This window comes from Neovison vison, chromosome 8 (genome assembly GCF_020171115.1).
Source record: "Neovison vison isolate M4711 chromosome 8, ASM_NN_V1, whole genome shotgun sequence".
NCBI classification, from domain to species: Eukaryota; Metazoa; Chordata; class Mammalia; order Carnivora; family Mustelidae; genus Neogale; species Neogale vison.
The window spans coordinates 43,250,921-43,266,405 of record NC_058098.1 but is presented as its reverse complement, the minus strand read 5'-3'; the positions used below and the strand labels follow the sequence as shown (position 1 = coordinate 43,266,405).

The 15,485-nt window shown below is 46.3% G+C and overlaps 1 protein-coding gene across 10 annotated transcripts in view; it reads left to right on the top strand.

The window, feature by feature from the left end:
• DZANK1 (double zinc ribbon and ankyrin repeat domains 1) overlaps window positions 1-8,998 on the top strand; it is a 62,523-nt gene extending 53,525 nt beyond the window's left edge. For 8 of the 10 annotated variants that reach the window (XM_044263512.1, XM_044263511.1, XM_044263513.1 and 5 more), the window contains 6 exons: window positions 251-347; window positions 786-883; window positions 4,300-4,380; window positions 4,886-5,013; window positions 8,113-8,187; window positions 8,602-8,998. In XM_044263512.1, coding sequence (XP_044119447.1) covers window positions 251-347; window positions 786-883; window positions 4,300-4,380; window positions 4,886-5,013; window positions 8,113-8,187; window positions 8,602-8,725 — 603 coding nt within the window. In that variant the 3' untranslated portion in view covers window positions 8,726-8,998. Of the gene's footprint in view, window positions 1-250; window positions 348-785; window positions 884-4,299; window positions 4,381-4,885; window positions 5,014-6,940; window positions 7,000-8,112; window positions 8,188-8,601 lie in introns of those variants that run through there. The other 2 variants (XM_044263515.1, XM_044263517.1) reach the window with 2 other exon arrangements.
• The last annotated feature ends 6,487 nt before the right edge of the window (window positions 8,999-15,485 follow it).

Here is a 15,485-nt window from a genome sequence, read left to right as displayed (position 1 = left end):
AGGAACCAGTTGGGAATCTCTTGCAGGGATCTTGGTGTGTGAAGAAGGGGCTGTGGCCATAATGACAGAAAGGTTGGGCCAGGCTGAGAAGCCATTTAAGAGACAGAACAGACAAAACATCACAGTGAGGGAATGTCCAGTTCCAGGTTGGCTATATGTGTAGCTAAAGCGGTCATTAATGAAGAGCAGAACAGGTAGGCAGAGAGAGAGCATCATCAATCACGGTGTCTATATTTTTTCTGTCGCCCAGAATCTTTACCTCAGCAAGGCAGTGGATTTCAGCAACCACTTTCTGAGCAGTGTCACCGAGGGTGGTGATGGGCCATTTGGCAGCAGGTCCAGCTTGGGTGAGTTGTACCCTTCCAGTAATTTTAAACAGTCAACCAGGAACAAACTGACCTGGGAAGGAGGGCAGGGAATTGCTTAAAATTTGCCAGTTCAACCATACATCTTCCTTTAGTGTTCCAGCCATTTTATTCTTTTGGCTTCTCTGAAGTTAGGAGTGAGATTTTTGAAATCTTTCACAGGGCTTGGGGAGATAAGTTGTGTGTGAGATAAGTTAAAAATCTGTAGTCTCCTTTTCTCCCCTCCTTCCCATTCATCCTCTGGTCCTGGCCTGAGATGAGTGGCTCCAGGAGTCCTTCTTGTGAGGTTCAATAAAATAGACATTTCTATACAAGCCGTTTTATACTTCTGACCTCTTGAGGGGCGTGATAGCAGCATAGATCTTTATATGTGGGGAATGGTGGGGGGTATCGTTTTAGTCCTTGACTCTGTCATTTCAGTGAGTGACTACAGCCAGAGTACCTCAGATACCACTGAAAAAATCAAGAGGACAAAGAATTTCAAGACCAAAAAATTTCAAGAAAAGAAGCTGCTCACAGTATGTGTACTACTTTGTCCTTACAGCTGTCTTCTTAGGCCTGTCTATTGAATGTTTCACTTTGAGATATTTTATTTCATTTCATTTTATTTTATCTTATTTATTTTACTCGATTCCATTCCATTCTATTTATTTTTTAAAGTAGGCTCCACACTCATGGGCCTGTGATCAGGAGTGGCATGCTCTACTGACTGAGTCAGCCAGATGGCCCTACTTTGAGATTTTTTTACATTGAAGAATACCTTTAATTTTCTGTTCCTTTTTAGAAGTGTATTTTTATTTTGTGGAATCCTTTAAAGTATGTCAAAATTATTAATTAGAATTATTTTAAAGTTCTTTTTTTTTAAAAAAGATTTTATTTATTTATTTGACAGAGAGAAATCACAAGTAGATGGAGAGGCCGGCAGAGAGAGAGAGAGGGAAGCAGGCTCCCTCATGACCTGAGCCAAAGGCAGTGGCTTAACCCACTGAGCCACCCAGGCACCCTATTTTATTTTATTTTTATTTTATTTTTTTAAGTTTTATTTTTTATTTATTTATTTTTTTAAAAGATTTTATTTATTTATCTGGCAGAGAGAGATCACAAGTAGGCAGAGAGGCAGGCAGAGAGAGAGAGGAGGAAGCAGGCTCCCTGCTGAGCAGAGAGCCCGATGCGGGACTCGATCCCAGGACCCCGAGATCATGACCTGAGCCGAAGGTAGCAGCTTAACCCACTGAGCCACCCAGGCGCCCTATTTTAATGTTCTTATTAGTTTCTGGAATCACATCTGTTTCCTCTGTGGTCAGTTCTCTGTCCATCTTTCTCCATCTTATTTTTGGTTGGTCTCAAATATGTGATGATCCTTGGTTGCTAGGTCACCTTGACAAGTGAAGGGCCAGTTTGAGTAGCACCAGTGCTTGCCATGGGGTGTGGCATGAATGTTTCGGCCTCAGGTCTCTGTGAGGGTAGATGGGCATGCTGTGGGGCAGGCCTCCCTGAAGCGTGTTTGGGCAGAAGGCAGGAAAAAGCATTTGGATCCCCTAAGCTCCCTTTCCTCTGGAAGTAAGGATGGTGCTGTGAAGGGCTCTAGCATATTTCATTCCTGGATGGAACTACCTTTCCTTCCTTAACTCTACTTCCCTATGTCTGTCACAGAGATCTGGGCTCTTCTTGGACCCAGTATTCCCAGTAGAAGACTTTGTTAGGCAAATCATGAACTCTCTGGGAAAAAGTTACCAGTCTTTAAGCAGAGAGCACAGGGGAGAGAGAGGAAGGCACCACTCATCTCAGCCACTCAAAGCAAAGCCCTTCCATAGAATCCAACCTGCACCCAACATCAGCCCTTGTTGTTGATTAACTCAGCTTCTGCAGGGCTGCCTGGAGGGAACAGACTCTATCTCTGGTATCTTCAGCTTGTTTTTCTTTGCTTTGTTTTCCATCTCAGCCAAATTCCAGCTACTTCCAATCTTTGGAATTCCTGACAATTCCTGATCCACTGATGGCACCCTTCCAGAGCTTCCCATGGCTGTTAGAGTTTTGTTTTTCCAAAATACAGACCATGAACACTTTTAAGTGGAGCTTTGGAGAAAGAGACCGTGGATGCCCTTGTTCAGTCCCCCACTTTGCCTTTCAGTCGGTCCTCTTTGGCTGCAGTAAGGGAAGACAGATGTGTTAGCAACAAACTCAAAGCCTAGGTCTCCCGGAAATGGGGATGGTCACATGTGGTTCTTCCCTCCATTTCCATGAAGCCAGGCCTTCAGGGCACCCTCAGGGGTGTATACACCGGCATCTAGATTGTATCATGATTTCTCCAGAGGTAGGTGACTTCTCACCTCATCTTCTTTTCCCCACCACATGCTTTGCATGTCATAAACACCAATAAATTGGGGACGAAGACCTTAGAATTATATTAACCTCTATCATATATGATTCCTTGCACTCTTGGCCTTCTCCCAGTTTAAAATACTGTCAGTGAGCAAAAGAGAAGTATAAAGATGTATAAACTTTAACAGTTTTGGAGAATACCCCCACTTACTCTGTATGTGACCCAAATCCCCCATTGCTATATGTCTTTATTTTCTCATTTGTATTTAAGGGATAAGTATCAGACAAATAATAACAGTGTCCAGTGGTTCACTCATTCGGTGGTTATTGAGAGCACACGTATACCAGGCACAGCTCTCAGTGATGAAAATAAATCATGAACAAAAGCTATAAAAGTTTCAGACCTCTTGAGGGTAACATTCTAGTACATTCTAGTAGAAGTTTCCATAAGGAATGGAATTCAGTAAGAACAAGTGCCCCCCAAGACTCCCTAGGTGTTCACTTATTAGAATACCTTGTACCATTGTGTAACTAGCCTAGAGTAGGGGGCAGAAGGGACACAGCCTGAATCTGGGATCTTCTTCTGGAAGGCTTAGAGTCCTTGACCAATGTCCTCATCCTAATTGCTCCTCAGAGAGCCAGGAGAAGGTAGATATATGATTTCTACTTTGTAGACAGGAAAATGAGAGTCCCGGGACCACCCCAAGTCACCCTCAGATCCAGTTGTGGAAACCTACTGAAAGTAATGTCTCCAGCCTTCTAGATGGCCTCTTCAGCCTTGTAACAACCAGCACCTGCAATCCTTTATATAGAAAGAAAAATAAAGGGGAATTCCATCACATTTTTAAAATAAAGCATATAATAAATTCTTTGGATTTCTGATGTTAGGTGAGACCTTCCCCCCCCCACACCAAATAAGAGTCGACTTTATGAGTTCACTCATGCCTCAGCTGAGCACATTTTCTGAATAGTCATACTTAGGCTGATTCAGAACACTTTATAAAAACATGCAGAGGAAATATTAGGATTCATCTGGTTGATTTTCCTAGGAATATTTATTTCCTTTGTAATTAAACTAGTGGTGGAGAGGTCTCTCATTGCATCCCTGTCCTTAGTAAAGATAAAACAATGCCAATTGACATCCTTCCTCGAGACTGTTTCAGAGGACAGCAAGATTTTCTTTCTTCCTTTTCTTATTAAACATTTTTTTTAAGATTTTAAGTACTTATATTTAACAGAGAGAGGCGGCGAGAGAGGGAATACAAGCAGGAGGAGGGCAAAGGGAGAAGCAGGCTTCCCCCTGAGCAGGGAGCCTGATATGTGGCTCGATCCGTGGACCCTGGGATCATGACTTGAGCCAAAGGCAGACGCTCAACGACTGAGCCACCCAGCCAGATTTTCATTAGCTAGGTTATTTGTGCTGCTGGTGTCGGAGACGACACACACATAGTAACACACACACATGAGCACATGCACGCACACGCTCACACTCACCTGATCCTGGAGCTCAGAACTTAACCTTGGAGAAGAAGTGTTTGCCCGCAGGTTGAGCTGGAGCAAGGGGGACCGTACTGTTTTGTGACGGTGAAAATGACCTTGTGCAACCCTGCAGCCTGAAAACCGTCTCCTGCTGAAGGAAGTTGGACCGACAGGGGAAGGGAGAGTCTCTGTGGTTGAACAGCTACTCGAGGAGGTCAGTCCAACTCTAAGACCAAGTCTCTCTGAGGATTTCAGCCTCACGTTTCACCTCTGTCTCTTTGGGATGCAAGTCTTGTTTGGTATTGTGAGAACCACGGGCCACTTCATTTAAAATCACCTGGAAGTGGACTAAACAGCCAGTCAAGAACTTTTACATTAATTATTACTGATTACTAGTTTTTTATAGCAAAGAAGAACATCACATGAGCCCAAATGCTGTGCATAAAGGTAGACCGAATCCCTGGTCTGTGTCCCCATGTGACCTTCATGTTTCCTAAAGAAGCGAGGTTCGGGGGAACCTCCCCCTCCTGATTGGGGGGGAACAGAAGTTTTATCACCCAAGTTAAGGCAGTTAGATTGTGGGTGCCCTGATTCTCTTCTCTTCTGATTTAAAGCAGTTTGGTTCCTCCAAGCATGTGTGTTATACTTCGCAGGATGGCAGCTGGATGCTGCCGAGAGCGGGGTTTTGTGGCCAGTCTGTCCTTTTCCTTATGCCTCAGGGAGCAGATCCCAACTGCAGGGATGGCGAAGAGCAACCTGTGATAACCAAGGCCGTTGTGAACAAGCACCATGAGGTGATTCCAGTCCTTGTGCAGAGAGGAGCAGACACGGAGCAGCGCTGGGGCCCGTAAGTAAGACGCAGTCACAGGAGAGTCCTGGCGCGGGTGACGGTCAGCAGCTGCCCCAGGGCCCTGCCCCAGCAGCGTCCATCCACATGCGTGTCCTACTCTGCTGGAACCCCTTGGGATCCATCTTTACCCATCTGGGCCTTAAGCAGTGGCTTAACTGCCTCTCTCTTCCAAATCTGGGCAAAATAAAAGCTTTTAATTGGACTGTTGGATTGCCAAATTTTTTGTAGCTTCTATAAATGATGATACATTTTGCTAGCTCGCAAGTTTACACTGAGGGGGCCGGCAAATCCTTCACCCTTGGGATGTTAAGCAACATTATTTTCATCATGATCTGAACTGTTGAGATCGCTCGGAGGAGAGCGGGCCTAGGGTAGTCCCATAGAAACGTAGCCATGAAGTTACTACGCAAAGGAAACTTCATCCGAGTTCACTATGTGATTTGGTTTCCCCAGCTGGGAAGCGGGACGGACAGACACCAAGTCCTGTTGGACCTTTTGTCACTTCCCTAGTCTTGAGCCTGCCCTACTTCTTGGCCTCTCCCAGCCTTGGGATTCTGTTGTTCTCTCTAATTACTTTGGAAACATGGGGTGACAGTTCCTTGAGGACGGGTTCCACATGTTAACTGCTCATTGCCTGCCAACCAAGCTGCCAGTTTTCTAGGGGTTCCTGCGGCCATCTGACACTATGACCCCCTGGCCGATGACTGAGACAGATCAAGGCCCACCAAGGACTCAGAATGCTGAGTATGCGAAGCCAGCACACGGAGATGAAGTTAGAGAGCTTTGCTTCTGTTTTCCTCTGTCTCAACATTTCCTCCAGGGTTTTTATTCAAAATATATGCCCGTTAATTTTTCTGTGCATGCTTTTACATTTTGGCCCAATAAAACAGCTATGGGAGATAGACACAACCCCCTTTTTAGTTTATTTTAGAGCAGAACATTTGACACATTTGGTGGATGTATTTGGTGGCTGGAATTTACTTGCTCACCTTTTCCTAGGGTTCGCATTCTTCTTACTCTGTCAGCTTCTTCATTTATCGCACACTTGGGTTATCATTATTCATAAAAATAATGCCACCTTGTTTGGCACTGAGGTGTACTTTGTATTTGTACAATTCAGACAAGCTTTTCTTAGGGCGCTTATGTATAATGCCCATGGTTGATACAAAATCTCTTGAACAGATTTTGAACTGATGCTTACATATGATGAGTCCCAGCCTTATGAGAAGTCCAGCTGAGAGGAAGAAACTGCTCTGGACATGGAACAGAGTTCCCGTTTTTCCTTGGTGTTCCTCAGTGCCCTTTCTTACTTCCTTACCATTCTATAAATTGACATTTACCTACACGTGATCTAATTCTACGGTTGTACCATGTGTCTAAACGGCGGGTAGTAGCCCGTTGTCACTCCCACTGTGTTAGCATGGTTAGCGGAATCTAGCTCACGTGGAGGGGGAGGGAGGAAAACCAGACCAGAGCTCTCCCTCAAAGTAGCGCACAGAGATTCTTCTTCTACTTTAGTTTTTGCCACTAGAAGATAGCAGGTTTTTCCACTGAGAGCCGGCTCTGCTAAGTCTGCTTTATATTTATTAGTTTGAAGTGTTTGGACCTGGGTCTGCCTGGCCTTTATCCCTTGGCTAGACCTCTGTAGATCCAGTAACATGACCTCAAGCCTCCATCCATCCTACTGCTCTTCAGGTGCAATTTATCCAGAGATCTGGCTTTCCTATAAAAGAGGTTCAGTGAATTGCTCCTTAGCAAACAAAGATTAAACAACTCTTCCTCCCCCAACTCCCAGCTTGTTTGACTAGTAGAGAGAAGCAGCCTAGGCGGTCTCTACACCAGGTAACTTCTGTTCAGTGGCTTGGCAGGTAGCAGAAAGCCCTCCCAGTGTTTCTGTTTCCAGTGTTTTTCTCTTTCCTACCAGAATACACTCATATCCAACCCAAGGAGATGGCTAAGGAGAGGTGCACATCCTCCATCAAAGCTGATTCCTCAGGGCGCCTGGGTGGCTCAGTTTTTAAGTGTCTGCCTTCAGCTCAGGTCCTGATCCCAGGGTCCTGGGATTGAGCCTCGAATCGGGCTCCCAGCTTGGCGGGAAGCCTGCTTCTCCCTCTCCCACTCCCCCTGCTTGTGTTCCCTCTCTCGCTGTGTCTCTGTTAGATAAATAAATAAAATCTGTAAAAAAGAAAAAAGCTGATTCCTCTTAATAGCAGATTTCAGGAACACAGATTCAAGGTCTCGTGAGGAAAGGGGCAAAGAGAAGCACCATTTGCCTTTGGAAACAATTAACACCCCTTCACTGGCAATTTCAGACGTTCTGGCTTTTAGTTCTGCCCTAGTAGCTGGGAGGGGCAGATGTAACCATTAATCTGCTTCTTAGAGGTTCAACTGTGGAGAGTTGTTCTATTAGGTAATTCCTGATTTACAAAGAGAGAAGGTACCTTCATCCACCATGATACTTAGATTTGAGTAAACCATTTGAGTAGTTTGTGCATTCATAGTAAAGTTTCTTTAAAATACAGTCACAGAATACCATGGTTGTACCTGCTGTACAAAACATGTTCTAGAAGGTCTGGTGATATAACACCAAGCTGCTTGGAGCAACAGATTGACAAGTATCACCTCTGCTCTGAACAGAAGAAGGTGTCCCCTCTAGTGTCCTTGCCTTGTTCGAGTCATGTCATTTGATGACCAGTGTACAAAGTTAGAGTCGGCAGTCACAATTCATTACTTCCCCAGACTGAACTGTGGTTACACAGAAAAGCCAGCCATGGTGCCCCGCCCCCACCCACCCCCCACCCAGCTGGGAAATAGAACATGCGCTCGGCCCTCAGTTTTGGGGGCGTTATGAAGGAGGATCACGTGTCCGCTCAGGAGATGTGGCAAGCCCGTGAATACGTGTAAGTTCCAGTGGTAGATGCCTAAGCAAGACCCAGGGAATGTGAGGGCTGAAGTAACAAGCAGTTGTGCTACCAGGGAGAAAGGAAAGACGAAAGGTAAGGAAGGGTTGGTGTCATTAGCGTGACTCTGCCAGCATGCCCACGGTATCCTGCATTACAACTACTTTAGCAGGATGATTTTCTTCCCCCAAAACAGGCTCCAAAACACAGCTCTTCATGAAGCTACTCTGCTTGGCCTGGCAGGAAGGGAGTGCGTCGCTGCTTTACTGCGGTATGCTCTCGGCCTCTGGGGGAGACTTCTGAGGGCCCCCTGCTGACCTGTGATGATTTCAGAAGGCCCTAGTTCCAGAACAGTTAACCCTGTGAATAGGGGCTACCATCCCACCATGGATCCCCAGCACTGAAGGCTCTGAAAAGCACAATGAAAATGTTGTCCCCCCATCAAACATACTTGGTTGTGGGACTTCGATGCAATGGGAGCCAATGGGCAGGATTGGCAATTGCATGTGTTGAAATCACAGAGCCCTTCCAAAGATCTCAGGGTAGAGTTGCCTTGGGGCCTTTTGGGGACGGGTTTAGCAAGGTGGGGCCAGGAGGCTCCCAGACTGGCCTCTGTGTCAGGGATGAGCCAGGCCTCCAGGTTCAAGTGCCTGAGTCCTTCTATTCATGCCCATTCCCTTGGCAGGTGCAATGCAAGCATCCAAAAGAAGAACGTGAATGGCCAGACGCCATATGACCTGGCTCTGCAGGCTGGGGATGATGTCATCACCTCGCTCTTTGCTGCTAAGCTCAGCCTGGACGACTCATAGACCCAAGGGCCTGCAGAGGACCTAATTGCAAGAAACCATCCAGTTCTGGCTGTTCTTTGTTTCTTTCTGAGATGTGGATTGGCATTTTGAGAATTAAGATGGAAAGGAACTCATAAGACTTTTTTATTTTTTTAATACAACACTGTAAGCCACCATGCAGGCATTTCCCAATATGCTGTCGATGGTGACGAACTTAATGTATGTCTTTTTTTTTTTTTAAGGGTTTGTTGCTGCTTATTTTAGAATTTTCTTTTAATTTATTTTTCAGGAGGTATCTAGGTGGCACAGTCAGTTGAGTGGCTGACTCTTGGTTTTGGCTTAGCTTGTGATCTCAGGGTTCTGAGATCGAGCCCCACGTTGGGCTCCACGCTCAGCACAGAGTCTGCTCAAAAGATTCTCTCTCTTCCTCTGCCCTCTCCCCGCACTTGTGCAAGCACACGCGCACTCTCTCTCTCAAATAAATAAATCCTTAAAATTTTTTAAAAATTTATTTTTCAGTAGATAATAATTGCACATGGTTCGAAGCTAAAAAGTATGAAGTGTTATGTAGTAAAAACTCTGCCATCCCTGTCCCACAGCCACCCACATCCCCTCGTCAGAGGCACCACTGATACCAGTGTCATCTGTGTCTTTCCAGATATAGCACAGGATTATATAAGCACATGTATATAATATATGCATCTGTACAGAGAGGGTATACATAAAATACAAATATAGATAACAGATACAGTCCTTGCCCTCTTTAAGACAAGTACTAGCGAACCACACACTCTTCCAATGTGTTGCATCTTGTTCTCTTCCTTAATATATCTCGTAGGTGGTTCCAACTTAGTACATAAAGATTAAGTTTATTTTAAAAAATGTTGTTTCTGATGTTGAGCTCATCAATATTCCTATTGTTACCGTTTGTTCTTTGGTTGGCAAACAAGCCCCGAATCAGCCATCTGCAGGAATGTGTAATTTTGACTTATGTCTTTTTTCAGATTGTTATTTCAGTCCTCGGGTGATAACGCTGAAAACGTGGTGTCCTTAAATAGTTTCTGTTAAAGCGTGTTGATGGAATATTTATTAATTCTGAATGATTAATTCGGCACAATAAATACCCGATTTCTTTGAATAGACTGCTGTCATCGCTACCTGCACACCTTTCCCGAGTGGGCGACTGTCTGCGGGAGGACAGGAGCAGGGCTGCTGAAAGCCAAGCCCCCATGCGGGGTTGGGTGGCACTGGCCGGCCCCTGTCACACTTGGCCGTCTTTGTTGGGCTGCTGCAAGGTAACCAGGGTCCCGAGAGACCCACGGAGTGGGTCAGGGGCAGTTTGCATTGTATCAGCTCAGCTGGTACAATGTGACCTGTCCCAGACTTCCCTGACTTTATGGCTCCGTGCGGGATTGGCCGCAGCTTCTAGCTTCCCAAGATGGAAGTGAAGCGGCGGTCCTCACGCTAGGAAGGTTGGGGAGGGCCCCAGATGCTCACACCTTACAGGCTCTGGATTTGACGCTCAGGGAAGTGGGTATGGAGTTCAAGACCATTTTACCCAGAACTTAAGGAACAGGGGAGACCCCATGGACCCATGGGTTCCAGAAACTTTCCTCTTGGAGCTCTCAAGTGTAACTTTCGTGCCCTGAGCGCAGGAAGCCCATCTCCACTGTTCCTTGGGTTTCCAGGAGAAGGGAGTGGCCTGGCCCTATTTCCAAGAGGCAAGGCACGCACCTGACATCTCCTGCCAGCGATCCATCCTTTCGCCCCCTGCCAGCACAAATCACCTTTGAGTTTCCGGCAAACCTCATTTACAGAGTGAGCAGGTGGCTCGAGATGCAAGAGCACAGGTTCAGGTCCAGGAGCTCTGCTGAAATCCTGCAGGGTTATGTAAAGCATTACATAAACATTGAACTACATATTTTCAGGAAAATAAAGTTACACACATGTTTCAGGCAAGGCCTGTCTGATTTCAAAATTCATGTTATTTCTTGTCCGTCGTGAAGTTTTATTTTTCCTTTCCCCAGGACCCTGTATCAGGGCTTGAAATGGGAGCAGAACCACCATAGTGATAACAAGTAAGGGGCAATGAAAAGGACTGGACTGCGTGAGTGACTGAGGCTGGTCGCAGGCCAGGAGCCGCTGTAGCTCAGCAGGGCCTCAGTGGGGAAGGAAAGGAGGGTGCCGAGTGCGATGAGTGAGGACAACGTGGAACCTGTGGGCCCAGCCTCCCTCCGTCCGCATGGTCACAGGTGACCCGCAGGAGATGCGACCGCCCTTCAGCATGTAACTTGTTCCAAGCATCCCAGGCTGGGCTCTCCAGAAGCTGACTGAGACAGCTGGGGATGGCAGATAGAAGAGAACATGGATGTATGGGGGGACCAGCCCTTGGGGAAGGAAGAAGAGGGAGGAACTGCAGGAGTTGCCACCCCAGATGCAGCCCCCACAAAGCTGCAGCAAGCCCCAGGGCAGTGTGCTGGAGAGGGGGATTGCCCATCATCTCGCGGTGCCCGGACAGCTGTAGCTCAATCACTGGGTGGCTGCTCCCCCAGGACAGCTGTGACTTCAAGTCAGGCAGCTCTCTGGGGCAGCCCCTGAAGTATGCTAATGACTGGAGGCAGTCTGCTGCGCTGTCTGTTGCCTCCATTCCCTACCCCCGGCAGGGCACGCAGAGAATGCGCTCTGTGGGTACCGCCGAGTGCATGGCGTGGGTCCCTGACCCTGGCTACCTGAAGGAGGAGGTCTGGTGGGAACTGCCTCCACTCACCAGCCAGCCAGCCAGCCCTGGAATGCCAGGGAGGGTGGCAGTGACACTGACCTCAGAGCGCCCACCCTCTGGGTGCCGGGTGGTACATGGAGGGACAATTAGCAGAGCGCCCGGTGGCTGGTGACTCAGGCCACCACAAACTCCCTGCACCTGTATTCCCCACAGACTCCTTCTGAGGCTCAGCGGAAACTCTTGGAGGAGCCGCCCTCACTTTGTGGCTTCCTTCCCACAGGGCTCCAGTGGCTGTGGAGTTTGCCATCTCCCCCAACCCCCCACCTCGCCCCCAACGCCCAGGCCATCAGACCATCTGGGTGAATGGATTCTCACATGTCTATTGGTCATTGAGTACCTTATAGTTTTCTTGTTGATTTGGAGAAATGAATTCTTTTTCTTTTTTTTTTTTTTTCCCCCGCCCCACCCGCCCCCTCCTGGAGAAATGAATTATATCCTCTAGAATCAGAGTATTTTCTAGGGTCTTGAGCAGCAGATTGAATAGAAATATAATGCCCGCCACATATATAAGTTTTCTAATAGTCAAACTTAGTTTCCACTGATTCCCAACTAACTACCAATCCTGATGGGATGAAAAACTGTACGTTAGTGATTTTCAGCATCCATTAAATTAATTTTTCCCCATGACTGAGTTACACTGATAGCTTCTCTTTTTTAGATTTTATTTATTTATTTATTTGACAGACAGAGATCACAAGCAGGCAGAGAGAGAGGAAGAAGCAGACTCCCTGCCGAGCAGAGAGCCCAATGCGGAGCTTGATCCCAGGATCCCGGGATCATGACCTGAGCCAAAGTCAGAGGCCTTAACCCACTGAGCCACCCAGGCGCCCCTGGACTCACAGTGTTATAACCTTCTGTTTTTTCCGACTATTTTGGAGTGGTTCATGAAACACAGGAATGAAATATGTTGTGCAGGTTTACTTAGTAGAGGGCTTTCAGTATAACTCAGGGCCTCATGATTTTTAGGCATTAATCTTGGGCCTCTTATCAGTCAGGGCTCAGACAGAGAAGCAGGACTAACAGGAGATGTGTATCAAGAGACTCACTGTAAGAAACGGGTGTAGGTGGTTCTAGAGGCCTGCTGGGCAAGTCCCCAGTCACAGGGCAGATGTCAGGAAGGACATGCTCCAGCACTACTGAAGCTGGTGCCCACCAGCAGAACTCCTCTATGGAGATCTCTCTCCTTCAGGGCTTTCAACCCACTGAATCAGGTAAACCCAGACCTGCTCAGATGATCTCCCTTTCTTCAAGTCAGCTAAGAACTTTAATCACAATACAAAATACCGTACCAGCAACACCTAGATAGGTTAGTGTGTGAATAACTAAGGACTGGAGCCCAGGCAAGATAACACATAAAAAAGGACCATCACAGCCTCCGTTACAATGTCATTGATTATTGATTCTTTTTCCTACCCCTGACTTGAATAAAATCAGTAATACACACACATTTTGTGTCCTTGTTTTTTTTTTTATCCAGTTGCCTGGATTTAGGGGTCATGCGGTTTTTATCCATCCTTCTTTTGTGTTTTTATATTCAGATTGGTTGTTAACCTCTCATTTGGCCACCACTAACTTCAATTTGTGTGAACTTAAAGCCACTTGTAGTAGCAAGAGCTTCACCGCCTACAAATGCCCAAGTAGTGAGGGTTGAAGAGAGTTGAAGAGAACTTTCTGGCAAAGCTGAACCCCCTTCTCTCCACTCCAGCCCACCCAGTCCCCAAACACATCCTCGGAGAAGGACCCAAGTGACCTAACATTCATATCTGCTTCACTCTTAGACCCCTTACCCACCACCAGGACCCCTCCCATGATAGGGGAGGGGAGGGTTAGTTTAAATGAGGTGGCCTGGAAGTAGACAGAGGTTGGTCCATTCCAGAATCACCTTGAGTCAAAAAAAAATAAATAAACCATTTAGTGGATATGAATCCAATACTTATTGTTTATTGTAATTTTTATATAGACAGCAGTTTCCAGGCCCCTGATCTGGAGTCCCCACATTTCCAGCTGGGTGGTCTTTTGATTTTTTGTTACTTCCAGTGCAGTTAGAACCTCAGAAATTCTACTTCTGACCCAAACTCTCAACATGTAAAATTTTATTCTTATCTCCCCCAAACCCCTCCCCAACTTTATCCTGCATCTGCTCAACAGAAACTTCCTTTCCCCAACCAGACAGAAGGGAAAGAGGCAATCCTTGGGAGGGATTCCCAAATCCTTTCTGATTTTGTGGCAGAGAGGGGCATTCTCAAATACAGTTTTCTATAATATGTCCACTTGGGGCGCCTGGGTGGCTCAGTGGGTTAAGCTGCTGACTTTGGCTCAGGTCATGATCTCAGAGTCCTGGGATCCAGCCTTGCATTGGGCTCTCTGCTCAGCAGGGAGCCTGCTTCCCCCTCTTTCTCTGCCTGCCTCTCTGCCTATTTGTGATCTTTCTCTCTGTCAAATAAATAAAATAAAATCTTTAAAAAAACAATAATAATAATACGTCCACTGTTAGGCTTGACTCACGTTCTCCTCCTTGGCTGCTGTGGGTGCTTTTCTCATTTTTTCTTGTTCTTCCTGGAATTCCCTTTCCTACTTTCTCCAAGTGTGGAAAAAGAAACCAGTGAAATCTGGTTGATTCCTTTCTTCTAACCACGTAGTTGTTAGGAACAGATGCTGTTAGAGGGACATTCATGCCTCTTCCTCTGGCAAGTATGTTCTGTTCTTCGGTTTTCAAATTTGGGGAGGTATTAGAGATTTTTAGAACTTGACCTTTCACATCCTTCCCTTAGACTGCTTTGTTAAGCGAAATGTTAGCCTTACAGAGTATGAGACATGTATCTTCTTTTCTTTTCTTTTTTTTTTTAATTTATTTATTTGTTTGACAGAAAGAGAGAGAGAGAGAGCGCACAAGCAGGGGGAGCAGCAGGCAGAGGGAAAGGGAGAAGCAGACTTCCTGTGGAGCAGGGAGCCTGATGTGAGGCTCGATCCCAGAACTCTGGGATCATGACCTGAGCCGAAGGCAGATGCCTAACCAACTGAGGCACCCAGGTGCCCCAAGACTCCTAGAAATTAATTTCTCTGAACATTCCTTGCTCTAAAATCTGAATAGTGTGGGGTTTTTTGTCTTTTTACTTATTTGCTCAAAATTTCGTTGTGTTTAGAGAGGGCTTGCTCTGAGCTAGTTTAATACCACCATCTTACCTCAACAGCCCTATTTGGTCAGAAATTCAAGACTCTTCACCCCCTTCCCTGCTCCAGCCAACATTTGGACATTTCTACCAGGATGCGCACAGCTCACCCCAGATCCTCCACTTTCTGAGACACTGCCCTTGCAGAAAAATTACCATCTGCTATTTCTCTCTCTTGACCCAGGGCCTGGCAAACAAGAGAATGCTTGGTAAATATTTAATTACGTTATGTTTTTATTGCTGCATAACTAACTACTCTAAAACTCTGTTGCTTAAAAACAATAAAGCCTTACTATCTGGCTGTTTCTCTGGCTTAAAAATTCAGAAGCAGCTGAGCTGGGTGGTTCTGATTTGGGATCTTTGATTAGTTGCACTAAAGAAGCTGGTCAGGGCCTCAATCTTCTGAAAGCTTGGCTGGGGCCAGAGGATAGGTTTCCAGATGGCTTGCTCCCATGCTGCTGGTTTTGTGAGGAGGCCTCCATTCTTCCTGGTGTGGGCCTCTCCATGGGCTGCTTGGGTGACCTCACGACATGGTGGCCCACTTCCCCTCAAGTGAGCAATCTAAGAGAGACCAAGGCAGAAGACACTTGTCTTTTATCACCTATGATTGGAATTCCACACCACGAGTTCCACTGCATCCTACTGTGGTCAGCTCTGTTCAGTGTGAGAGGCAAACACATGAAGACATGACACCAGGAGATAAGTGCCATGAGGGGGTCATTTTAGAAGTTGGCCACTTCCGCAAGTAAGAGTTGATTAGTAGATTGGCTAGAAATTAAGTGTTTTGCATTCCACGATAATTATCAATCAGCTTCAGAAAACATTTCCCTTT